The following is a 26477-nucleotide window of genomic DNA, read 5'->3' as shown; positions in this document are numbered from 1 at the left end:
AAACAGGAGACAAAAGCACCCACTCTTGTCCACTCCCGCGCCAATCTTACCCAAACCCCCAAGTTATTCTCATCCTCCAGGAGTCAGGGAGCCCGGGGTACAAGGGTGTGGAGGGAGAGAGGCCAGGGGGTGTAGGGGACCCACGCAGCATGCAAGGAAGTGGAGATGGGCGAGTGGGCGTGCGCGCACGCAGAGGCCCGCGCGCGGGAGTGTCGGGGGAAGGGGGTGGTCTCCAAAAGGGGGAGGGGAGAAGGCAGGGGGCGGGGAGAAGCAGGGCCCTTTAGGACCCGGCTGCGGCGGCGGGGGAGGAGAAAGAAGCGGAGGAGGCGGCTCCCGCGCTCGCTGGGCCGTGCCACCTGCCCGCTCGCTCGCCGCCGTCGCGCTCACCGCCGCCAACATGCTGCCGAGACTGGGCGGCCCCGCGCTGCCGTTGCTGCCGCCGCTGCTGCTGCTGCTGCTGGGCGCGGGCGGCGGCGGCCGCGGGGCGCGCGCCGAGGTGCTGTTCCGCTGCCCGCCCTGCACGTCTGAGAGCCTGGCCGCCTGCAAGCCCCCGCCCGCCGCGCAGCCCGCCGCCGAGGCCGGGCCGGCCGGCGACGCCCGCGTGCCCTGCGAGCTGGTCCGGGAGCCGGGCTGCGGCTGCTGCTCCGTGTGCGCCCGGCTGGAGGGCGAGCGGTGCGGCGTGTACACCCCGCGCTGCGGCCAGGGGCTGCGCTGCTATCCCCACCCGGGCTCCGAGCTGCCCCTGCGGGCGCTGGTCCACGGCGAGGGCACTTGCGAAAAGCACGGGGATGCCGAGTACAGCGCCAGCCCCGAGCAGGTTGCAGGTAACGCTGGTTGGGACAACTAGTTCGGAGAAACTTGGAGGGCAGCGGGGGAGCCTGGCTGGCGGCCCTTCTGGAGGGAAGGAATGTGTGGCGGAACCTCAGAGACCGTTTTAGCGGAGGAAGAGCGGAGTCCTGGACCGGCTCTGGGCGATTGTTGGGAGGGGGGACCCGAAAGTCAGGCCCGGGGTGGGGGGAACTGGAGTTCGAGCGTGCGGAAGATCCCTGGCTACTAATTTGGTGGGGAAAAATGGGGAGAGAGAAGGCATCCCTGTTACCATAGGCTTGCCCGGTGGAATGTACTTCTACTGACTTCTTTTTTTGGAGGGGGGATTTCCTGGGGAGGAGGGTGTCGGTCAGATCGGTGTGAGTAGGAGCTTGAGCTGGTGACCGCCGACCGAAGGTTCCTGGAGAGGTCCTGGTGGAGGACGCCGCCGGGGGCTGAGGCTGGCGGGTACCGGTGACACCAGGGACCTCTAGTGAGAAGGGGGCGCTAGGAGAAGGCAGCGGCGCCTTGAGGTCCCTTCTTTCTGGGATTGTGAGGTGAGAAGAAAGGACTTGTTGGTACTTTGTAGGGTGGGCTGCCTAGGGGGAAAATTAAAAAGGAACGCTGCTATTTCAGAGAGGACGAAGAAGGCTCTTGCTTTTATGTCGGGTGGAACGATAAGAGAGGGACGTTTGGGAGGCGAGGAAGAGACCCCATTCGTTGAGTCACTGTAACTTAAGCCGGGTCGCCGGCTGCGGTCCGGGGCGGGGGCAGCCAGGCCGCTCAGTTTAGCATCTGGGCCCCCGGGCGTCTGGCAGGAGGATGCCTGGGCCGGGGCGCAACTACTCTTACCGGAGCGAGGTGTTGCCCTCCCCCCGCCCCCCATCCTAATTGAGGGAGCTCTTCCTGTCCCATAGAATGGGGGCCCTGAGGTTCTTCGTACGGAGCTCGCATACCCCCAAACAAGTTTTTTTGGGGACACAACCAGGCTATAAAGATCTCTCACGTGTTGGTTTTTTTTGTTGTTGTTGTTTTGTTGTCGCTTTTGTTTTTTAAATTACAAAAGCCTCCTGCCCCAGTGGTCTGGAGGAAGCTGTAATTATTTTCTTTCCTCTTGGAGACGGTGGTGAAATGTGTCCACTGCCTGCTGCTGTTGATTAAAAAGCAAGTTTCTCAAACTTAGAGGGAAAAAAAAAAAAGAAGGAAAGAAAGAAAAGAAAAAGTGAAAAATTCGTGCTTGCTCGTCAGCTTCTGCGGTCCTTGGCCCCCTCCCGCCCCGGACACCCCCCGCCCCCCCTTCCTTCAGCCTGCTATTGTTTTTTTTCCCTGTTCTCCTTGGGAATACAATTAGGGGTCAGAGTTGAAATCTTTTCTTTGTCGCATTTTGACCTTGAGTGCACAGCAAGTTAGGGCTTCCTCTGAGCGGAACCCCTCAAGTCCCTTTCTTCTCACTCCGGCTTGCTTCCCTCCCTAGCCTGCCTCGAAGTTAACCCTTTCCTCCAGCTTCTCTTAGAAAGTAATAGTAAAAGGGAAAAGACTCAGCAAAGGTCCTTTCACTGTGGGTGCCCATCCCCCCAGTCCCGCGTTCCTCCTCCTTCGCCCCCCAGCACCCCGTGGTCCACCGGGAAGGTACTGTGGTTTCTGAGCTGAACTCTGACAAACTAAACATCTCCCTCAGCAGGGTGAACTTTTGTTCAAAAGGCCTCCACGTTCATAGAAGCGTTTGGATTCTGACTGTTTTAACCAAGTGCGTAGCACATGTCCTTCCTAACCTTCCTAGCCTGGCTGTGTCCCTCCAAAAACTTGTTTGGGGGCATTTTGTCATTCTTCATTCCTCTCACTCTCTGCCTGAAAACCAACTGTCCTGCCTCCCAGCCCCCAGAGGCAGGTTAGGGTCTTCAGAAGGGAACAGATGCTGGGAATTCTCCCATTCACTCCTCCCTGGAGTCGCCAGGGGAGCTCGGGGACAATGGGGTGAGTTCATGGGAAGAATGTCACTGTGGATTTTCTGCCTGGTTATGGGACTCCTTTCCGCCAGCCAGCCCCAGCTGCCTCCACAGCCTGCTCCCAGCGGCCAGACAGCCGCCTTCCGCATTTTTCTCCTGTGCTCCAGACTGGGAAGAGGGGACACCAAGGTTGGGGGTGGGCGGAAGCTGAGCGGGTGCCCTGGAAAGACGTGCTAAGAGCGGGGTGTTGGAGGCGTGAAGAGGGCTGAGGGGACGGGGGCACTGTGAAGAGGAGAGAAGCCTGGGCTTGCTGGGGTGCAGGGGAGAGAGAGAGGGGCGGGTTTTGAGGCTCCTGTGCAGGAGAGGGTCTTGAGCCAGGGCGGGGATCGGGGTGCTGCGTGGGGACTGCGGGGGTCCGAGTTGGGTGGGGTGTGCCGACAAGAACGTGGCCCCGATGAAACCTTAGCACTGAATGCTGCCGCCTCCTCCCCGTCTCCCATTTCTCCTCCCCCCTCTGAAGAATGACCCCCCCCCCCAGCCCCATCCCAGCCTGCATTCCTCTTTGAGCAGGTTGCTTTTGAGAATTTTAAACATACCCTCTTATTTCGAGGCAGCAAACCCCAGCAGTTCCGGCTTTGCTGTTAGCTCTTTTGTCTTTGTTCCCTGGACTCAGGGGCTGTGTTGCTGGCTTCCTGGGGATGGCTGGGATGCAGGGGGTGGGGGTGGGCACATCAGCGGGTGCTGAGCCTGCATCCCATGGGGGTGATGGGCTGGGACTTGGTGGTTCAAAGAAACCCAGAAGTCAGACGGAGGCGCGGATTGTGGGGTGGGGGCTTAGAGTGGGTGGGCCTGGAAGAAAAACAGGAGGGGGACCCTAAGATCTGCGTGAAGTCTGGACCTGAGAAATGCATGGGTGTGTTGGGTGGTGGCGTGAGCAGAAGTGCCTAGAAATGTTAGGGAAAGGGAAGGAAGCAGGCCTGGGCCAGTCCGGGCCCTTTCAGAATTCAGGGCCTCGGCCGGGCCGGACTGGCTCCCTCAAGCATCTCCCCTGCCTCCTTCCCTTCCGTGTACAATGCCGGGGATTATGCCGAGGGGCGGAGCTGCCCAAGTGGCCGTCTGGCCCGCTGCACTTATAAAGGTGCTATAGAAATGTGCAGTCATTCAAAGTCCCAGGGCCGGCCGGCGGGCGGGCGGGCGGGCGGGCGGGCCTGGGGAGGCTTTGCATCTGCAGTTGCTGGGGGAGCATAAAGGGGGGCAGAGGCGAGGGCTGATTTACAGTGGTTCAGTGCAGCTTCAAAGAAGGGGGAGAAAAAGCAACGGGACTTCTGGCTCAGAGCGCTGCTTTGCATCTTGTCTTGCATAAATTTGCATACTGAGTTCAAAGTCGTAAAATAGTCTTGGGGAATGAGTGGGACCTACTGTCACTGATTGCTAGCGTCACTACCTTCCCCCACCCCCCACCCTAGACAGAATACCCAGAACTAGCTCTGCTAAGCTGCTCTGCCTGAGTGTGTTGGAAGGGGAGATGGGGGACTGGAGGGCTGCTGCTTCTGGGTCCCTCTGGGGAGACCGGAGATCTGTAGTTCCTTGACTACAGGAATTAAGCAGGGTGTGGCTCTGTGCGCTGTGGCCTTGGAAGCAGGGCTGGTCTGGAGGGTGTGACTCCACAGGTCCCGAACCAGCTAGGCAGAGGCAGGCAGTGTTGGAGTCTTTGCCCGCAGTCTCCCCGCTCACCTTCCACTCCCATCCAGAGTGCTCACGGAGGTCGTTCCCAGTGTGTAGTGATGATGACCCCATCTGTTCCTTTGATGAGATATTTGAGGAAGCTTTGAGAAAAAAAAAATCCTATTGACAGTGTCAAAAGATCTTACCAAAACAAAACCAGAGGTAAGGAGTCTCTGAATTAGAATAGGTGGTGGAGGAGAGGGGGAAAGAAAAACCCATCTATTGTGGACATGAGGGTCTATCTATGCAGTGGTTCTTGGCCTAATTGGACCCTTGAGTTTCCTGGCAGGCAAAGGGAAAAGGGAGGGTTAGATGGTTCTCATTATTAGCTTACCTTAGCAGTGAGCTTTAAAATAAACTTTCCAGGCACATCATTCCTTTGGGGGAAAGAATTTCTACAGAAATGCCTGCAAGGTGCCTGAGAGTCGGGATGTGTTCAATCACCAGCTGTCAGACACTGAGGGTGACTTTGAGAGCATCACTGTTCCCTAGCCCATTTATCAGGTTAGCTTCTCGGTTCTTAGATTAGCTATTCTCTGCTGTAGAAAATGGGACACACAATTGCTAAGTTCTGATATGAGCAGGTTCCAAAAATTCGTGGTTCTAATGAAATGCAGGACAGGAGTATCCGAGGCGGGGAGGGGTGGGCAGGGCAGGGGCTGCTAAAGGGAATGAGGGAGAAGTAGAAAATGAACAGGCTGTGCCCATGTTTGGTTTTGTTATTGGTCCTCCTCACATACTACAAAACCGTACCAAAAAAAACAAGGCTCGGTTATCATTATCATTATTTTTTAAAGAGACTGCATATCCAGGGACTGCATTTAGTTTTAGTCTCTCTCTTCTCTGTGTTCCCAGCTCCCCTTTTCCTTCTCTGCTTTCTCCATCCTGTCTTCACAACCCACTCTGGACCGTTCTCTCTTTCCCATGCTTCTCCCACTATAATTCTAGCACACCTGGCTGGTTGCTAAGCAGGTGGACAGGGCTCGAGAAAGTGACATGGGAAGTAGATTGGCCCGGCCTTCCTCAGGGATCCAAGTAGATGGAGACCACGTAGATGATTGGGGATTGGCGTGTTTGAACCAAATCTGACCCTTAAATGAGGAGGGCAGTTGACTGGCAGTGTAGGGACTGGGCTTCGTGGGCGGGGGTGCCTGCTAGGGCTGCTTCTGCCAAAACCAAGGCGCAGGGGAGCGAGGTTATACTTCTAATGTGCCAGGGTGCTGGCGATCTGGTTGGCAGATGTTTGGAGCCCCTCTGCTTCTCCTTGCTGTCTCTGGCCAGCATTTCGCTGAGGTGGCAGGCAGCCTCCCGCCTGTCCTCATCCTGGTATGAACTGCTTCTTTGCCTACTTTGTCTCCTGTCTTACAGCATCCCTGCAAGGGAGGCTATTTACCTCCATTCCGCAGGTGTGGACCCTGGGGCTCAATGGAGGGGCCACCTGAGCAGCTAAGTACTGAGGTGAGAGGCTAACCTGGCCGCCTTTCCTCTGTACCCCTCTGCCTCTGTGACCAAGCAAGTGAGTGCGGGCTGTTGGCAGAAAAAACCTTTGATCCCCGTCAGCCAGAAGGTTTGTTCCTGGACACCTGCCACGTGCAGGTGATGCTTGGGCCACCGTTCAGTTATTTGCATTCCCTTGACTCTTTGGAGAGGCCCAAGTCCTAGAACTTGGGGAATTCAGAAATGGAAGTGGCCAGCGTGCAGTAGTCAGGAGGGGCAGAAGGGTTCCAGGACAGGCCTCTAGAGAGAAGAGCTGGTGGGCAGTGGATGAATGTGGAAGCAGCCTGGCCTTTGCTGGAAGATTGACCTGGGTTCCAATGCAGGCCCGTCTCTGAGAACCTGAGTGATGATGGGCCAGGGTCTTATCTTTTGGTGAAACGGGGATGATTGTATTTCTCAAATGGGGTACATGTGAGGTCAGCTATGATAACGCAGAATGCCTGGCACGTAGTAGGTTCTCTTAGCTGCCTTAATCTTGGCAAGCGACGTCTCCTCTCAGACACTTAGGCGGCCTTTAAAACAAAGGCCGAACTGGCTGTGTCAGGCGGGCCACCTGTCTCTGAAGGTTGTACCAGGCGCTAAGGGGCCTCATCCTGGTGTGAAGTGGCTTTGGTTCAAAACCCAGTTTCCTACCGCGTACTTGCCACCTGAGGCAAGAGATAATTCTCTCTGAGCCTCAGTTTCCTTATCTGTAAATGAGGAATCGATAGCACCAGCTTCATAGGGTCACATCTGTGCGTGTGTGTGCGTGCGTGTGGTGTGTGTACAGGTAGATAATACGTAAAAAGTCTACGCACTTGGGTGTTTTTTTGTTTTTTTCTGTAACAAGCCACTTGATTTCCAGCATCCATACCTCTGACCCATTTTCACAGACAGACTGTAGTGGAGCTGTTTGTGGAAAAGGTAATGAAACTATTTTCAATGCAGAATAAACCCAGTTGACAATAAACAGATGGCCTGAGGTCCAGGGCTTGCACTTTTTACGGATAAGTTAGGTGATGCTCTTTAGGGCTCGTGCGCGAGGATCTGGAGCTGACCAAGATTCTTCTGGCAGCTTCACTGTAGTGCCAAACGGGGGTGGAGGGACTGTAGGGGGCAGAGGGGGCCCCAGAGTTTGACCCTGGGTACTCTTGCTGGCCTTGCTACTGAGAAATGGGACAGGTTGAATTGGACATTAGGAGGAACACCGGCACCCAGAAGTTGAGTCCTGCCCTCACCTGCCAGCCGACCTCTAGGACCCAGCTCTCCAGTTGCTGGAGCTCAGAGGACTGGGGAATCCCTGAGGCCACATTTCAGGGGTGGGCAGCGCCTTCCTCCACCGATGGCCTCCACGGGACACCTGCTAGGACCCAGGCTTTAGCAGAAGAGGGTCAGAACCAGTGTGTACTCACACGTTTGGTACACGGCATGTGCCGGGTGAGCTGTGTCGTATTGTCAGTGCAGCCAGTGAAGACCCCATGGTGCCCGTTTCCTGCCCCAGGAAAGTGGGCTTTCGGGTCCATCCTGTCTGGGCCTAGGGTGCCAGAAAGTTGAACATGATCCTGGCAAAGAAACTGGATGTTCTATCCAAAAAAGCGATGTTTTCTTACTACGCCGTCTCCAGCGTTGACCTCACTCCCCAGTGGGGTGGGGCCTGAGGGGTTCTTAACAGGCATGGGGAAGTGTCTTCTGGGCCCTGGGGTTCTTCCTGATGTCTGATTCCACCTGTGGTCCCGGAAAGCCCTCTGAATGGCCCGTCGGCCACGATGACGTGACACTGTCTGTTGTCAAGCATCTGATGGAGTTGAGGCCCCAGGAAGCAGAGAAGCTGGATGCTTGAGTCTTCAGGGGTCAGCAGATGCTTGTGGTGAAACCAGGGACAATAGGGACAAAGCACAGCGTTTGCCACTGGGCATCTGGGGTGGACGGTAAACTCCGGGGACCTTGGTGGTGGGGGGAGGAGGGGGGAGGAGAGGCAAAGCTCTCCTTACAGAGGGGTTGGTGGGTCCAGAGAAGTGTGTTGGCTTTCAGGTTCCAGAGTAACTGCCCCCTCCCTTACCCTCTCCCGGACTCCGAATAGAGTGGATGGACTCTAGGAGATTTTTTTTCCTACTGGAAAATGGACCATCTCCCTCTGTCCCTCCCCCTGCTTGGCTTCTGATCCTCGACCCTCCCCTCCCCCTCTGGGGCCACTCCTGTTCCTTAACAAAGCCAAGGAAGATCTGGGCTGGCTCAGCTCCTGGGTGTCAGTCAGGACGCAGAGGGAGACCTTGCTCAGAAAGCCGGCTCCCCCGGAAAGAAGTACAGAGTCGACTGTAGTGAGGAATTGTTTCCTTCCCCCCTTTTTTTTGTGGGGGGGAGGGGGGCATTTGGCAACCCTTGGGGCCCCTTCTGGCCGCCAGCTCCACATCTCTTCCTGGCTCTTGGGAGGCAGGGCAGGAGTGAAGTTTGGGGAGAAGGGAGCAGGGCCTGGCAAACCTCCAGCTGCCGGCCTGGGGAATTGGCCCACAGGCCCTGGTTAAGTTGGCCCCGAGCAGAGCCTGGGGAGGTTTCTAATTAGTGGACGGGTGTAGGTGTGTCAGCCTGTGTTCATTCAAGGAACTGAGCTCCGCGGGTGAGGAAGCCCTGAGGGGAGGGGCACTGGCCTGGGGAGGCCTTGGTAAGTTGGGGAGGAGGGGGGAGGCTCAGGGGTTCCTTCCTGATAGGGGTTGAGGAGATGGGGACCTTCTACCTGGAGTGATCTGAGTTGGATTGTAGGGGTGCAGTGAGCAAAGGGTCTGCCTCGAAGGGTAAATGACAAAATACATAAGCATAATTAAAATTGCTTTTTTTCTAGATATTGTCTACTTCTACCCAAATGCCTGTCGTTTTTTGTTTTGTTTTAAAATATTTTGGCCACACCGAGCGGCATGTGGGATCTTAGTTCCCTGAGCATGGATCTAACCCGCGCCCCCTGCGTTGGAAGCATGGAGTCTTCACCACTGGACCGCCAGGGAAGTCTGACTGAGGGTTTTTGCTTTTTCTAGCTGTTTTAGCCTCAAGATTCTCCCCACTTGACAGGTGAAGAAATCAAGGCTGTATTCAGGTTCAAATGCCAAGGCGAGTGCAGACCAGAATGGACGGACCAGGACGGAGTCTGGGTCTCCAGATTCTCGTTCCAGAGCTCCATTCCATCAGACTCAAACATGCAGAGAAGCAGTGAATTATACACTGCTGCTTGGAAAAGCTCCTTTTCCCTGGGAGGTAGTAATTAAGGCATAACTTCTCAAAAATGTTCCTTTATGCAACTCCCCGGGAAGTCTCTTTTAGGTCTGTTGTCTCCACTTCTGGATCGAGGTGCCAAGTTGCCTGTGGATGGGGAACTTACTTTCTTTCTTTCTTTTTTTTTTTTTTTGGGAACTTACTTTCTAAAGTGCCTGAGGCCAAGATAAAATGAAAATGACAGTTCCCCTGGGCCCTGCCCTTGCAATTGCCTGATAAGGCTGGGTGGTTTCTATAGAGACACCGGCAGGAGGTGTGTCAGGCAAGATAAAGGGGGGTGGGGGAGGAATGGGTTTACTGGATCCTAAGGGCTTTTGGGGTTGGGTGGGGGCCCGCTGGCTTATGACTGATGGCTTCCTTCCCTGGGAAGATGAGGGAGGGTCCTGTGGAGATGGGAAGAGAGACAAGGTGATGGGGAACAGTAGAAAGGAAGCCCTGGGGTTACAAGGTCTTGGTCAGGAGTTTACCAGGATACCAATGCCCAAATGCCATTCTGGTTGGTTAAGAGCGATGGAGTTAAACCACCTGGGATTTGGTTTTGGCTCTGCTGTTGCTGCTTGATTTTGTGCCACTGGCCTCATACCCTATGGCTTCTTAGCCAAGCATGAGAGGAGATAAGAAATTATCAACCTCGTGTGATTGCTTGATGATAAAACAACGTTCTGTACGCAAACCACTTAGCACAGGGTTAGAAACTCAGAGAATCAGGTGAGTCGTACTGATGGTGATACCTCTCCCCTCTCTTCTCCCTCTGATGTCAACACACAGAACAGAAGAAGGCAAATGCTTGTTTTTTAGCTGTTTGCTGATTGGCCAGGTTTATTAAGAAGGGGCACTTAAGAATCCTGCAAGGAAGTGTGGCTGCTTCCACAGGGTGTGGCTTACCTGGACAGCTGCCCTTTGCTTTGGAAAGTCCAGAATGGAGTCAGTGGTGGAGGGATTTCCAGAGGGCAGTCGTGACCTCATTGTGGTTCTGCCATGGCTGACCTCGGAACAAGGTCCATGCATGCCCCTTGAGGGGAGGATTCTTACTTGAGGCCCTGCTAGTTAGCTCTGGTTCCTTTGCTGCCTCTAAACCAATAGAGCATAACCAAGGAAGACAACTGATGTGCTGCAGGTTTATATCATACAAAATTAGTGAACCTTTAGTGGAAGGAAAAGAAAGCATGGTGACCTATTTAAAGACACTTATTTATATTCAAGACACTTCTTGTGCTGGTTTGAGAGTGTGGCCGGCAATCCTGGACATCTTTGCAGGTTTTCAGTTTCTTTTTGCATCCTTTGGGTTCCATTTGTCAGGCCTGGGATAGCTGGGAGACGTCTGGGGATGGAGAAGAATTGGCAGAAGGAGAGGGTGGAAGGAGAGAGGTGAGTGGGACCCAGTGTTTATGGTCCCTGGGAGCTGGTCTGCGTGGTGACATCAGAGCTGAGTGCAGGGACAGTTGTTTGAATGTGGGTCCTGGTAGAGGGAAGTAGCCTTCCTCTCCAATTCATGCTTCTGTTCGCTCAGTGCCTTTCTTCTCTCCTAACCACTCTTGCTGCTCTGGGGCTTAGATGGTGAGGGAGAGACCAGAAACATGAAAAAAAAGAAGTAATATAACAGGATACTCTAGGCCAGAGAGCGGTGGAATGCTCTTTGGATAGTCAACTTTTCTAATGTTTAAACACTGATTGAGCACAGGTACAAGCTATGAGACTGACTCTATACAGATACAGTTATCATACCACCTGTAGCACATGCTTTTTTTTAAAAATTTTTATTTTATATTGGAGTATAGTCGATTAACAATATTGTATTAGTTTCAGGTGTACAGCAAAGTGATTCAGTTATACATATACATGTATCTATTCTTTTCCAAATTCTTTTCCCATTTAGGTTATTACAGGGTATTGAGCAGAGTTCCCTGTGCTGTACATATACAGTAGGTCCTTGTTGGTTATCAATTTTATTTTTTGTCTGTGCCGTGCAGCATGTGGGAGCTTAGTTCCCCGACCAGGGATCTAACCCACGCCCCCTGCATTGAAAACATGGAGTCTTAACCACTGGACCGCCAGGGAAATCTGGTTATCTATTTTTTTTTTAATACAGATAGCCTTTTCAAAAATTAATTAATTAATTAATTTTTGGCTGTGTTGGGTCTTCGTTGCTGCGAGCGGACTTTCTCTAGTCGCGGCGAGCGGGGGCTACTCTTCGTTGCAGTGCGCAGGCTTCTCATTGCGGTGGCTTCTCTTGTTGCGGAGCACGGGCTCTAGGCACGCGAGCTTCAGTAGTTGTGGCATGTGGGTTCAGTAGTTGTGGCGCATGGGCTTAGTTGCTCCATGGCATGTGGGATCTTCCCCGACCAGGGATTGAACCTGTGTCCCCTGCATAAGCAGGTGGATTCTTGACCACTGAGTCACCGGGGAAGTCCTGGTTATCTATTTTAAATAGATCAGTGTGTACACGTCAGTCCCAAACTCCCAAGCTATCCCTCTCCCACAGCACATGCTGTTTGATCGTGGAGGGGAGCAAGAAAAGCATTTGAAAAAGTTGGATATTATCTAAGAAGAAACCAAGTCAGTAGAGATGTATATACATGTCATGTAAGTAAACGGGTGCTGTTTTAGCCTTTTGACCAAGGCTCTTGGGAAGATCTTGATGTGAAATCATGGGACCCCTCTCTGGTGGATAAAGTTACAGAAGGAAAAGAATCTCCAGTCTTGGAAGACGAAAGCGCAATCTCTTTCTTCCAAAAAGGCAAATTGAGCACACAAAATGTCTCCCTTCCTGCCCTCCTTTCATGATGTGTACTTTGTTTTACACTCTATGGAAGCTAAGTACAAGTTTGTGTCTTCAAGAAGCTCCCTCCTTTGGAGGAGGAAGGAAAAGCATGGACCCATGGCTTTGTGCCAGTGCACTCAGGCTACAGGGCTGTGAAGGAAGCTGAGTCCAATGACAAGAGTGCTTGGCCCAGGGATGCCCGTCATCCACTCAATCAAGTGGCCTTTGGACACTTGGAGGCCATATTGTCCATCCTCCTTCCTCCCGAACGATACCAGAGGAAGATGTGTAATTTTTTTCCACCTGCAATTTGTTACTCATTTTAGTTCTTCCTCTGAAACTCGGGTGGCTTCTAACGTGGATCTCTCCCATTTCGGTTTAAGGCTGCTACCTCCCTGCTCCTTAGGAAGCCAGAACAGCTGTTTCCCTTCCTTTGGGCATGAGTGGCCCTTGAGTATTGATTCCTGCATCTTCTCCTCCTTGACCCTGTGACCCGCTTCCACTCTCTTCGAGTCTTTCCTCTGACTCATTTCTCAGTTCTTCATGCTGCACAGACCTGGCCGGGAGCCCGTGATCAGTCTCCGACTGGCAGGCAGGTGGCTCTTGTGACCCTGGCCTCTGAGAGTGGCACTGAAGTTGGCCATGTCACTGTGATTTGGTCCTCCTCCAGCCAGTGGGGTTCAAGGGGCACCCGTATTTACTGATACCCCTGCTTGACAAGGAGGGTGAGAGGTGGATGGAGGGAGTTTCTTTTAAAAGAAAACTTTAAAAATGCAAAGAAATACTAAGAATGACATAATAATGCCAGTCTACCGCCCACAGCTGGGAACGTTGATATTTCGTCGTCATATTTACTTCAAGTCTTTTTTTTAAGCTTCCGCTGATGGCCCTCCCCACCAGCCACCTGTTCCCTGTCCCTCCTCCCCAGAAACAACCACTAGCATTATTTAGTGTTTCTCTTTCTTAGCTAAACAGGTTTGCTAATGAATGACCAATATTTCAGAGTCATTCTCTGAGATAATGGAAAATGTACATAAAAGGTTTCATTCTGCAACTTTTTCCCCCGTCCACTTTAGGTTTTGAGATCTACCCATGTTGATAGACACAGGTCAGAGCTATACTTTTTTTTTTTTTTTTTTTGGCGGTATGTTGGCCTGTCACTGTTGCGGCCCCTCCCGTTAACAGAGCACAGGCTCCGGACGCGCAGGCTCAGCGGCCATGGCTCACGGGCCCAGCCGCTCCGCGGCATGTGGGATCTTCCCGGACCGGGGCACGAACCCGCGTCCCCTGCATCGGCAGGCGGACTCTCGACCACTGCGCCACCAGGGAAGGCCCTGTAATGAACGTTTTTGTGCACATGTCAGAGAGAAGTAGAATTACTGGGTCAGGCACACTCTTCCCATAAGCCTTTGGTCCACGTTTGCACCAAAGCACGCTCTCCACTCACTTGGGCCTTCGGCAGGTAGGTCCCCTTGCCAGGTTCTCAGATGGCTTTAGCTGAACCAGACGAGAAACGCTGGGGACTCACGGGAAGGAGGGAAAAGCTGATAGTACTGTTGACCATCTTGATATCAATTTCTCTGGCTCTTCAGGGACAGACTGGCTCGCAGAACCCCAGAGGACTGTGGCTGAATTTGAGCATGTTTTTGTTTTCTCAAACTGTCTGCCTCAGCCCTGACCCTTCCCAGGTCTTGGCGATTCCAGGAATGACCCTGGTGTTTTATGAAGCACTCCTTTGGAGAGTGCAGAGGCAGGGAGGCCCTGCACTTTCTGGTCACTCGAGGGGGACCCCGCGATGAGAGATGCTCTAGAAAACCTCCATGATGCTTGGCCGAGGAGGGCCCCTGTATGTGCATCTAAGCATATACATGTGTCTGTTTCTGAACCCGCACGTCAGTGGGTGCAAGGAGCTCACGAGGCTTCGTCTTTGCAAAGTGTACACGTGAAGGCGTATCTCTTGAATAGAAGCCTTTTCTCCCATCACCAAGAAATTCTTCAGGAAACCGAGTCAGGAATCACAGAGGAATGGGGCCCTGAGCTGGAAGGTGGTTGTTAAAAAGTACAGAGTGCTTGACCCCTCCTGCCCGCTCCGCCCCAAGGCTTGCTGTCTCCGAAGCTCTGGGGCTGGAGTGTAGGACTTTATTTTTCGTAGGCTCTTCAAATGATTTCTGATGAACAGCTACAATTGGGAACTGTTTGCCTGGTCTAACTCTCTGAATTTACAGCTGAGCACACCGGGGCCTGCACATCTGAAACACCCAGCCTGGCATCATTCAGAATCCCAGACCTGGCGGTAACGTCAGGATCAGAACCTTGGGCCTCTGGCTTTCCGGCCAGTGATGCCCTTCTTGCCACACTAGAACCGGATGGCCAAGGCTTCGAGCTCCAGAGCCTGTGTTCCAAAGGAAATCCAAAAAGGGCTCAGAGTGGCGTGGCAGGTAGTTGGCCCTCTGCCCTCCTGTTGTCCACCGTCGCCGTTATCTCCAGTAGCGGTTCCTTCCCTGTATGAGGATGGGGCTGGGTGCCTACTGGCCATCCCACTCCACAGACTTTACCCACTTCTGCAGCCCTTAGCTAGGTGATGGGCTCGTGGTAGCTGTCGGTGCAGGGAGATGGTCTCAAGGTGAGAAAGGCCAGTTCCCGCCCTTGTGTGATGTGATCACCTGTGCGACCTATGGGTCTAGAACATCAGAGGAGGCCGCTTGTTTGCAGCCATTTCCTTACGTACGGGTGGGCGGCGGGTGTCATCAGAGAGGAGACCTTTTGTTCAGAAACCATACTGAGGAGCTACTGGTCTGTTGCCGAAGGGTTTTTTCCCAGAACGAGGTGGCATCTGAGAGATGTCAGGTTTGCTTAGCTGGCTCCGTAGCAGGGAGCAGGGGCTCAGAGAATGGGAAGGGAGTTTGGAGTGAAGCTGGGTGTCAGCAGGGCGTAGATGGCCCGTCCAGGAATGCCATTAGCTGGGCTGGAATGCCACCACGTGAGACATCCACGCACGCACTACTCAGGATTCCAGTGTAAGAGGCCCCTGCTGCCTGCCCGCCTGTGACAGGCTAAAAACAGGTGGAGGAGGGCACATGATGTCTCTCACCCAGAAAGACTAAGGACTTCAGGTTTAACCTTAGCTGAAAATTAACCAATAGGCCCCCTTCCTACCCCACCCGTTTCTAACTTCTGCCCCCGACGACGTCCTCCCGCTCCCCCACCTCCCAGCAAGGCCTGAATCACCCACCCTGGCTTCTGGGTGGCTTGTGCTGTTGACCAAAGTGGCCATATGCCGGGTGAAGTTAAGTGAGCAGTCAGCCGCACAAGGGGACTGGCTTCAGAGCCTCTCCAACAACATCTGCTTCCCCTGTGTGTTGGTGCGTTTACCCGTGAACCCTGCCTCACCTATGCGTGCACGGCGGTTATGAGACTCTACCTATCTTTCCTCCCTCTCTCCTCCTTCCCTCTCCCCCTTCTCTCTTGCCTTCCTTCCTCCCATCTTTCCTTTGCCTAAATTCTATAAGCAAAGTTAAAGTAATTTTGGCAAATCCACCCTTGCCCAAGGACTTCATCAGATGGCAGAGAGCTTTGATGTTTAGCAACATGTGGCATTTATACAATCAACAGAATCAAGCTTTAGAAGAAAGATGTCGGAAGATGTAGCTGCAGAGCTCTTTTGTGACTCACTTTCCCCCCATGCATTGGCCGTTCTGCAGACCAGGCATCACCCGCCCTTCCCGTCTACCAAACAAATGCACCTTTCGTTACTCTTTCAAGAACTAGATCATCTGCACATTTCTTTAAAGCCTGATTCTGCGCACATTGGGAGTTGGAGTGGTACTGATGCTGTAGCCTATTTAAGTAGCAGCCTTCACTTCAGTGGGGTGATGATTCTCATTTTTCAGACATAAGACGTTAGAGCTCAGAAAGGTTAAAGGGTCTGGCCAGAATCACGGGTGAATTGTCAGGGGCAAAGCCAGGATTGGAATTCAGGGCTCTTGACTCCTGGGGTTCTTTGCCCATTTGAGTCTGTGAATGAATTGCCCACTGCCATGGATATTAGTGGAGAAGTCGTCCTGGAGGGAGGAGGAAGATGGTAGTTAGTATTTATTCTTTTGCCCAACATATGTCAAGGTTAAGTGCATTTTGGGAGAAATCAACAAAGAAGGAGCCATGTGAGTTCTGTGCCCAGCCAGGGTGGAACCAGGAAAGCAGCCGGCATTCCCCTGGCCTGTTACTTGGAATCCATTCTCAGAGGGCCTGGAATGCTATTACCTGTGGAAGAAGGAGGTGAGTTCACTGGAGGGAGTGATGGATTTAGGGTTGGGTTAGATCATCTCTGTGTTGCCCTCAGCTCTTAGATTTCCAAATAATCATGAGATAGACTGAGGAGAAGGTTGGAAAATGGCTAGGCTTTCTTCAGAATAAAGAAAAGAAGAAAGAAAGATGTATTAACTTCTTACGAAGATGTGTGATGCTTTTGGGAAGAGGTCTCCTTTTCTCACCAGGCCTGCATGAGGACAGATGCTTCACACCATAAGCAGGAAGGGGTAGGTGGTTGCTGTTAGATTCTTAAGGCTTGTTTTCCCCAGAGTGCTCTAAGGTCTCCGGTAGATCAGGAGTTGCCAACTGTCAAATGGAGCAGAGGTCGGAGCATCGCAATAGGAGAAAGTGAAGTTTCATGAGAGAAAGGGTCTTCATCCGTTGAGTAAGGTTGTCAGTGCTACAATCAAGCCACGTGACACTGCGGGGGAAAGGACTATGCCAAAGTTAAGTTTTAAAGCCAGAGTGTCAGTGCACAGAAGTAGGCATCTTTCTGCTCCCGACTGTCCCCCTCCAGCTGCCCTGCTTGGCTAGCTTAGTAAGACCGGGTCACAGGGCGGCGCAGGGACCCCAGGCCAGTCGTGGAGCACCTCTGATGACAGCAGAGAGGTTGTGCGTGCTCCTCTTGGACCCAGGTGCTGGTCCTTCTGGGCCTTGGGTTTGCTGTCTGTAAAATAGGACACCTCGTCCGTGTCCTCTCGGTCCATCTGTCTCGCATTCAGCTCTCCTCCAGGTGTGTAAGGTGGGAAGGTGTGGCAGTGCCCCTACGGCAGGACGGGCCTTCTCCCCGCCCTTCAAGCCTCCCACAAGGGAGACTCTACTCTCCCTCTATCATCTCCCCTACTTGTCTTTGGAAAAGCTTGACCTTCTGTACATAATTGGGAAACTCCCTTCTTCAGCGTTGACCCATTTCCTGGGTCACTAGGCAGGGAACAGCTACTGCTTACTGATCCTTACAGGGACATCTCTTCAGGCATCTTGGAGGTCCCTGTCAGTCACCCCTAAGCCCGCAGGCTTTTCCAGTTATGTGATTTGGGTTGCTAAGAACCATCTCTTAGAGTGACCTTTGCACTGTAGCCCATGGAGCTGCATACATAAGTGGTTGCTTAATAAATATTATTCTGCACCGAACTCTCCTAGGCAGAAAAAAAAATGCAACTTGGTATTTTTGTTCTGAGGGCAAATTCCATCTCTAGCTGGAGTTCTCCATGTGGAATGTTTTCCTGCGGACTGCGCTGTCACACCTATAAGGGAACGTATGGGCAGAGCTTGGTAACGTGTGATAATGTCCTTGTCCAGCAGAGCGTGAGGGTGCTTCCCCGAGTGTGGGACGCAGAGGAGGCAGCTGAGGGCGAGCCCCTCGTGCCGGCACTGCGTATGCACGCAGCAGCCCTCGGAATCCTCTCTGCCGCCCACTGGAGGTGGATCCTGTTTGTGCGTGTTTTACGGACGAGCAGTGAAGGCACAGAGAGCTTAAGTAACTTATCCAGGGCTGCACAGCTCAGTGGTAAAGCTAGGATTCAGCCAGGCAGTCAGACTTTGGAGGCTGAATCCCTGAACCTCTTTGGCTGGGGATAGGATCAGTCAAGGAATCGAGGCTCTTCTCAGCCTACAGTCCTTTCTGATCTCCACCCAGTCAACAGTTGTGTTTCCCTGTCCTGCGCTTCGACTTCAAGATGTGGGGTGTCAGCACCTGCGTCAGCAGACCAGGCCCATGGATTTCCTCATCTTATTGGCACTTTCGTCGGCAACGATGAGATCGATAAAGGAATGGAATGAAACATACCCTTGAACCCAGGTGGCTTCCGTGAGGGTGGACGAACTGACCTTCCGCTCAGAGCCGTCAGGGACATCTCAGGACAGGAAGCCACCTCTGTCCTTCTGGGATAGGACTGCCCACTTGAGCCCTGTCTTCTGGGACCTGGAGTGGGGCTGCATTATGACTTTTGGGGGCAGACATGTTTGTCTTTGGGGGCAAACACAGAAGAATTAGAAAATCGTATTTTATAACTGCAAACGTATCAGTGTTATATGAAGACGTTTGCTTTGACCTAAAAGTTTATTTTTTTCTTCTGATTTTAAAAGAAATGAAAACATTTCCTAGGGCCCTGGGCACCGTGCCCTCTGTGCCTGATGAACAGACCAGCCCTGCCTGGAGCCTGCCGTCCTGAACGTGCACGAATCTGTGTACCCCTCTCTTCCATCCAGTGTTTCCAGAGCTTGCAGAGGGCCTGGCTCTGAGTGTTAACTGCGGACTGACCTCTAGGGCTCATCCAAAGGCTGCTTCTTTGGCCCCTGTCAGTGGTACGAGTGCCCGGGAGAGTTAGGGAAGAGGGGTCAGCAGGCTAAGAGTCCTCTGGGGTCCCCACCACCACCACCAAGAAGGAAGGCTCATAGGCCAGAAGTGTTCCTTGTGATGGAACAGTGGTGGAGGGGTCTTAGCTGAGGGGGGGGATACAGTAAAGCTCAGATCTGCTTTATGTGAGGCTGGGAGTCTTCAGCACTGGGCCGGGAACTTCAGGCCTCTGGATCAATCCTAACTGCGAACAGTGGTCTTCAACTGGAGACCATTTGGCAATGTTCAGAGACGTGTTCGATCGTTGCAACTCGGGGAGGGTGCCGCTGGCATCTGGTGGGTAGAGGCCCAGGATGTCTTACACAGCGTCTTACACAGGACAGCTCCTAACAAAGAATCTTCTGGTCCCAAAGACAGTAGTGCTGGGGTTGGGAGACCCTGATCCTGAGAATGTCCCAGGCATTGGGTTCTGGTGAGTGGAGCCTTCCCAGACGTTCCTGAAGAGGACTAAATGTGGGCCATCCTGCTGTGTTTCAACCTGAGAACGTGGAATTGCAGCCACAGTGGAGACGGGCTGTCTTAATTTAAGCCTCGGGGCAGGCGGGCAAACCTGCCCCCAAAAGAGAGGAACCCGGTGAACTTCTGAGAGTCACAGGCTTCGTGACAGCAGAGCGGATGGTTCCAGAAATGGTGGGAAATTCCCAGAGCCCTTGTCTAATTACTTTGTGAGCAGAACTCAGGGCGTCGGGTGCAGAAGTGGTGTTGAGGTCTCCATAGATGCTCTCTGTCACTGTGGGCAGGAAGCAGGCTGAGCAGGGCACGATGAGGATGGGTTTGTTGTGCCCAGGGTGAACTCGGGTACGAGGGGCTGGGCGAGGGCAACCCAGAGGTCCCCATTGTTTTCCCCCTTTGATCCTGCATGGTTCCCAGTGCAGCCGGGGAAGCAGGACTTTTCTAGGCGTCTTGCTCTCTTCCTCCTGTGTTCCCCGGGCCAGCACCTGCAGGGATGAAGACAGGGAGCCTGAAATTGTGTCACCAGGTCCAGGTGCAGAGAAGCAGAGAAGCCTGTAGAAATGGAAATGGCAGAACTGATGGTGAGGATGGAGATGAGTCCCCCCCGCCCCACCCATTTGTGCCAACATCTGCCTTATGCTTCAAGGTTAATGTTAAGCAGAATGGAGGGTTACCTGAATCAGCCCATCCTATTTATTTGCCAGGTCTGTCTCAGACTCTCGCAAGCCTCTCCTTCAGCCTTCTGCCCTCTACCTCTGGCATCTGAACCGGGAAGGTGGGATCATCTTCGTGGTTGGCCTCAGCTGCCTGACCAGTCCCAGGGGAAAGCTGCAGCTGGTCCCCATTCAGGGGAACCGGGCCGGTAGCGGAGCCGGGGAACCCGGACTGCTTCTCTTGGGGCCTCTGGGTTTCTGCTGTTTCAGCTTCAGGGACGGAAAGGGGAGGGCAGGGTGGGTGAGGGAAGTTTGGGGCGGGTGAATGTAGAACATGGTAGATCAGGACTCCCACCCAAGTCGGTGGCAGATGCTTCAAATCAGCCTTCCCCTGCAGGTGGTGCTGGGGCTTCTGGAACGGGATCTAATCTGCGCTTGGTTTATTTATGATAAAATCTGGGCTACCCGGAGCCCCTGGAGAAATAGCCATTCTAGAGAAAAATTTTCCGGGTTTCACAGGGCTTACTCATTTAAATATTTCCATTATTTTTCTAAAGTTTAGCAATTTTGGATAGATATCTTTCTTAATACTGAATACTTGTCATGTTTACCCCTTTCCTTGTTGGATGCCCCAAAGTCGTATTATCAACACTAGTCTTGTTTCAGGCCACACAACGTGGAAGTTTTCAGGGGTCATCCATGGCTGTGGAGTTGTTTGCTGTGCACCAAATGTCCCCGGAGCTCTTATGTTTGGTTTTTTTTACTGTCCTCTTTCCTCTCTGCCATTTGATACTTCTCGCCACTGACCACGTGCCTTCCTTTTTCTCCTTTTAATTTTGTTGATTTTATTCTGTGGTGGCCTTGGAAACCAGACATGCAGAAACCAGGCTTATCTGACCAGTGCTACTGCGAACCGTCAAGGTTCTTCGTGCACTGACTTCCCTTGACTTGTGAGGAAAGCATCGCGGCTTCACAATGCATGGATGTGGTGTCTGCTGTTCTGATGCTCAGAAGCTTATCTTCCTCTGCTTCCTGCTTCTTGATTGGGTTCCACACGGCAGGGGTAGCAGATCACTGAGGCAGCTGTCGTCATCATCATCATCATCGTCCAAGTAATCACCACCAACAGGACATAGAGTTTCTGCGTTCCACACTGTATCTTCACGGCTTTACCTATAACATACTCTCAGCAGTTCTGTAAAGTAGGAACTATTATTATCCAGTAGTTTACGGTTAAGCAAAACAGAGGCACAGTGCGGATATATATGTAGGAGAAATACAGCTGGTATAAAAAGTGGCAGAGCTGGAATTCATTCGAGTCCGCCCTCCTATCCAGCACTTGCCAGGCTGGAGATTACGTGCCTGGTTCTAAAGGATGCTCCAGCTAGTGAGAACCGACCAGGCATCAGGCCTAGTGCAAAGGGAAGGGATGGGAGTAAACCTCTATTGAACTCCTCCGTTTCCAGGGACCCCGTTGGTGCCTGGTCCCCCAGAGTCTGCTGGAGCATGCTCCGAGGATGCAGGCGCTGGCTCCCCAAGGCACGGAAGAGGGTCCCACACCTTCGCTGGTGGGGGAGTGAACGCCGAAACTCACAATCCAGAGGGGGTGTCATGGCCCCCCTTTTACAGGTCAGGGCCAGCTCTTTACACCGTATAGCATGCCCAGGACAGCGACCCCCAGAGCCTACCACACTGCCTGAATTCTGAAAGGACTGTCAAGTACTAGGTGCCTCGCCTGAAACCCTTGTGTAGAAATATTGTAAAAGCCATTCGGGTATGTTATCCAGGCTGTAAGTTTTCGGAGGTGCATTAGAGGGGAAGAGAAAATGTGCAAGATTTGTTTGGAAACTCCCACTGCCTGCTCCCTGAGCCCTGCAGGGGGCCGCTCCAGGCAGTGTGGTCTGAGACCCTGTTGGCCCTGCCGTGTCTGCGGGGGGCTGTTTGCACCCCGGCCCACCTAGAGCTTGCCAGAAATTGTCTCCCTGGTTAGGACCCTTCCATACCATTGACTCTGTTCCCTGGCTGGACGTGCCTAAGCCTGCATGAGACCGTGGGAGGGGAGGAGTGCTCTCAGGGCCCCTCCACCTGAGCTGTGTGCACCGTAGGAGCCGTTCCCTATTGCCGGCTGGCTGGAGGTTTAAGAAAGTCGAAAGACTCAGTGGATGGTCCGTGGACAGACATCTGGATGAGGCTACGCGCCCTGCGATAAGATGAAACTACAGCGTGGTCATCGTTCCTGTTCTGGGGGCTCTCGATGTAATGGGGGGTGGGGCAGCATGCATAGACAGGACACGAATCAGGGTCCCGGGATGGTGCTGTAGCGGCCATAGGAGTGGAGCGTCAGGGCAACAAGAGGAGGAAGCAGACGGGCAGATGAAGAGTGATGGCGGCGGGGGCTGGACGCTGTGTTCCGGTGTCAGCGCGGCTCTCCACCTCACTTCCCTGCCAGACACAGCACGGCCCAGTGACCTCTGCGGCATGAGTTTTAAAAGCTCATCCGATCCATGCCTTTTCCGACCAGACATCATGAAGACTTTAAACGGGGGGGGGGGGGAGTTATTGGTGGGTGAATCTCAGAGGTCTTTCAAGGAAGAGTGGTGGACGTTCCCCGTTCCCCGGTGAGAGCCTTGCCTACATGGTAATCCTTCGTTTGTGCCCCTCTGCTCCCCCACGTGCATCCTCCCCCTTGACCTCCTGGGGTGGAGGCAGAGCAGAGTAGGTGACCCAGGCATCTTTCTGGAGTCAGAGAGCCTGCGTTCAGATCCTGGATTGTGATCTTGGTCAAGAAATTGACCTCCGTGAGCCTCAGCTTCTCTGTCTAGAAGTTGGGGGACGTTACTAGTTGTGCTCGTCATTGCTGTGAAACCGAAATGGATCATCCACATAAGTCCCTTAGCACCACTGCTTAGATGTTAGTCATCTCCTTCCTTGTCATTATCAGGGGTCCAGATAGTCCCTGGAGGGCCCACCTCTCTGGAAACTGGACCTGCAGCTCTTCCTCCCTCCCTCTCTCTGCAGACAATGGCGAGGACCACTCTGAGGGAGGCCTGGTCGAGAACCACGTGGACGGGAACATGAACTTGTTGGGAGGTGGAGGTGGTGCTGGCCGGAAGCCCCTCAAGTCGGGCATGAAGGAGCTGGCCGTGTTCCGGGAGAAGGTCACGGAACAGCACCGGCAGATGGGCAAGGGTGGCAAACATCACCTCGGCCTGGAGGAGCCCAAGAAGCTGCGGCCGCCACCTGCCAGGGTCAGAACGGGTCGGGTCTGGTTGGAGGGGTGGGAGGACGTGTAAAGGGAGTGTCCCAGCAAGCGGGGATGTGGGCCCCCCGATGAGATCCATGTCCTGTGTGCCTGCGGGCAAAGCACTTCCTTTCTGATTCTGCCACTGACATATTCAGGGACCTTCAGGTTGATCAGTTTCTCTTTGTGGGGGGAGCTCAGTATCTTTGGCTGTGAAATGGGCTCTGCATACGGGTTCTTGAAGTCCCTTCTAAAATCTCCACGTTTCTGCTTGGCTTTGGGACACAGGCAAAGCAATGGATGCTAGAGATATAGATGGATCCGCTCGAGGTTGCCCACTCGCGTTGCAGCTGCCCTCACTCAGCTACCCCACTTCTTCTTTCCAGCTCAGCTTTGCTGTCTAGGCCCTGGTTGGGTTGACGGAAGGGAATGGAGGTTGGGCCACCGGGTGGGTGTAGAGATACTCCAGAGGCAGCCACTTGAATTCAGTATTTGCAAGTAGCTCCCATTTTGACCCCTGAAAGCCGTTGACACAGATGGAGGAGAGGAGGGAATACTCATATGCAGGTGGCTTTCTTTAGGGGTGCGGTGGAGCATAACCATATGGTAGGTAGATTGCTGGGCTGGGTGTCAGAAGTTCCTGGTGCCACTAGCTAGCTGTGTGGCCTTGGGAAAGTCCCTTCAGAAGAATCACGGGCCTGTTCCCACTCTAAGCATCCTCTCCGCGTGCCTGTGCCCACAGACCCCCTGCCAGCAGGAACTGGACCAGGTGCTGGAGCGGATCTCCACCATGCGCCTTCCCGACGAGCGGGGGCCCCTGGAGCACCTCTACTCCTTGCATATCCCCAACTGTGACAAGCATGGCCTGTACAACCTCAAACAGGTGAGCGAGGATCTCCTTGGCCCTGGACCCTGGGTGTGTCTTGTTCTTGCCCCATCACCTGTAAGCCTCTGAGCGGGAGACCTAGTCTTCTGTGAGGAGGCGGGTGGCGATGCCAGCCAAGAGGGGAGGGGATGCCAGCTGCCAGGCCAGGGAAGGCAGGGGCGGGGCTTCTCTTCTTGGCTTCAGGCTTGTCAGAGCCTGACTCCATGTACCCAGCTTACCTGCCAGCAGCGCTTGGTGTCCAGGATAGGAGGGAGCTTCTTGGAGGACAAATAGCGCCTCACACCAGTGCTTCTTGATTTTATTGAGCGTTAGAATCACCTGCAGGTGATTCTGGGACCTCGTCCCCAGAGACTGTCATTCAGACGGTCGAGCGGGATCTGAGAGTTCGCGTTTCTAACCAGCTCTCAGAGGACGCAGATGATCCGTGGACGGCATTTCCAGAATCACTGATTTAAACCATTGTTGACCAAGTAGACTCTCTGGTTTTCAAGTATCTCAGGGAATGGAGAATCGGGTGGAGAAACGCCACTTGAAATATTTCTAGAAACGGTTAACAGAACAGTGTTATCAGTACATTAGAGAAAATGTAGAAAGTGTAAGTGAAACACCCAGGAGCCCTTTTTCCTCCCCTTTCCATTCTGTTCATATGCCTTCTAATGATCTATGCGTGTATGCATATTTCCCCTTATTATTAATATTGTTTACCTAACCACATAGAGTTTGTAGTGATGATTGTTAGTGGCTGTTTAACATGGTCAGTTGTCCTTTCACCTAGTGCACTGCTCACTTCCTCCAGCTCATCCCTAGTATAGGGAGAAAAAGTCTGTGTGCATTTCATGTAAGGCAGAGAGAAGGATTGAGATGGTGTGGACTCCACCGGCCATTCTGTTCTCCAGCAGAGGGTCTGAGCCCAGCTGCACACTGGGCTTCTCTAGGGAGCTTTAAAGAATACAGATGCTTGGGCCTCACCCCCAGAGATCCAGATTTTGTGAGTCTGGGGTGCTTTCTGGGCACCAGATTTTTCAGAGGCTCCCCTGGTGGTCCTAGTGGGAAGTCAGAACTGACTTTTAAAGGGTGGGTGTGCAGAGCCAGGAGATGGGGTACGGGGCTCTGCTGATCCCCCGGGGTGGGGGTGGGGGTCTCACTTCCCCATCTCCTTCACAGCCCAGGCATCTTGCCCTTTGAAATAGCAGTCTAGCGTTAAAAGCTATTGGTTCGTACACCTGCCCTCTAGATGTAGCCAGCTACTTCGTTTGGAGTTCAAAAGAAGAAATAGTGATCTTCTTTTCTACTGAAGCTTATGGGTAAATGGGGATTTGCAAGAGGAATTGGCTCATGGGTAAGATCAGGGATCCTGGGAGGGGAATGCCTGGCTTGGCATCTCAGCTGTGGCTCTTACTAGCTCTGTGATGTTGGGCAAGTTACTGAACCCACCTGGACTTCCTTCCGATCGTCCTTAAAATGGTAAAGTAATGGTACCTACTTCACAAGGTGGTTGAGAGGATTAAATGAGTGTATGTTAGGGGCTTCCCTGGTGGCGCAGTGGTTGAGAGTTCGCCTGCCAATGCAGGGGACATGGGTTCGTGCCCCGGGCTGGGAAGATCCCGCATGCCGCGGAGCAGCTGGGCCCATGAGCCATGGCCACTGAGCCTGCGCGTCCGGAACCTGTGCTCCGCAACGGGAGAGGCCACAACAGTGAGAGGCCCGCGTACCACAAAAAAAAAAAAAAAAAAAAAAAAAAAAAGAGCGTATGTTAGATATGAAGTGTAAATGAGCAGTGTATATGACTGCTCACGCCACGCCCAGCACATAATAGGACCCGAGCTAACGCTGACTTTCATGTGCGTTTTCCGCCTCACACTACGAGTGAACTCCAGTACACTGGGTCCCTGGCTGGATGGGACCTCCCCGTGGATGGGGGCTGAGTCTTTCCATCGCGAGGCATCCCCAGCAGCCTTGCTGATAGCCAGAGCACGTCCCTGGGCCAGCAGCACCAGCGTGAGTCATGTTGGAGCTTATTAGCCGTGCAGAATTGCAGGCACACCCAGACCTCATGAACGGAGCCTGCATTTTGGTGGGACCTCCGTTTTATCGGGGTGTCCTCTATGTCCTCTTCTCTCTCCTCAGTGCAAGATGTCTCTGAACGGGCAGCGTGGGGAGTGCTGGTGTGTGAACCCCAACACCGGGAAGCTGATCCAGGGGGCCCCAACCATCCGGGGGGACCCCGAGTGTCATCTCTTCTACAACGAGCAGCAGGGGGCTCGCGGGCTACACACCCAGCGGATGCAGTAAACCTACAGCCAGCCGCCGGTGCCTGGCACCGCCCCCCACCCCTCTCCAAAGCTGGCAGAGCAAGGAGAGCGCTTGCGTGGTGGGTGGAGGGAGGATTTTCCAGGAGTTCTGACACGTGTATTTATATTTGGAAAGAGACCAGCACCGAGCTCAGCACACCCCCCCGCCCCCCCTAACCCCCCCACTCCCCGCCTTCCCCCTCCCCAGCTGGAGATGCCTGCACCCTCCCTCCTCGAGTCCCTGCTGGGCAGGAAGCGGGTGGTTGCAGTGCGGAGCTGGGGTAAAGGTTTGGGAGAGGGAAAAAAGAAATTT

At 53.3% G+C, this 26477-nt stretch overlaps 1 protein-coding gene across 2 annotated transcripts; it reads left to right on the top strand.

Moving 5' to 3' along the window:
* The first annotated feature begins 316 nt into the window (after positions 1 to 316).
* IGFBP2 (insulin like growth factor binding protein 2) lies at positions 317 to 26304 on the top strand. Of its 2 annotated transcripts, none has more exons than XM_067740649.1 (4): positions 317 to 824; positions 22765 to 22994; positions 23730 to 23870; positions 26001 to 26304. In XM_067740649.1, exons 1-4 carry the CDS (start codon positions 398 to 400, stop codon positions 26163 to 26165), a joined length of 963 nt encoding a protein of 320 aa, XP_067596750.1. In that variant the 5' UTR covers positions 317 to 397; the 3' UTR covers positions 26166 to 26304. The 2 variants fall into 2 exon arrangements, with proteins under 2 accessions (XP_067596750.1, XP_067596752.1); XM_067740651.1 differs by lacking the exon at positions 317 to 824 and adding an exon at positions 1206 to 1364.
* Positions 26305 to 26477: the final 173 nt, after the last annotated feature.

The sequence above is a fragment of the Pseudorca crassidens genome, chromosome 6, assembly GCF_039906515.1.
Source record: "Pseudorca crassidens isolate mPseCra1 chromosome 6, mPseCra1.hap1, whole genome shotgun sequence".
Classification (NCBI taxonomy): domain Eukaryota; kingdom Metazoa; phylum Chordata; class Mammalia; order Artiodactyla; family Delphinidae; genus Pseudorca; species Pseudorca crassidens.
Note: the sequence above shows the minus strand (reverse complement) of the source record. Positions and strands in the feature narration are given on the sequence as shown.

Excerpts from the sequence above, each read along its gene's own strand:
- IGFBP2 (XM_067740649.1), top strand. The coding sequence starts at position 398 with ATGCTGCCGAGACTGGGCGGCCCCGCGCTGCCGTTGCTGCCGCCGCTG. Across the intron at positions 22,995-23,729 it reads TGCGGCCGCCACCTGCCAGG|ACCCCCTGCCAGCAGGAACT; the intron begins GTCAGAACGGGT and ends CTGTGCCCACAG. Across the intron at positions 23,871-26,000 it reads GCCTGTACAACCTCAAACAG|TGCAAGATGTCTCTGAACGG; the intron begins GTGAGCGAGGAT and ends CTCTCTCCTCAG.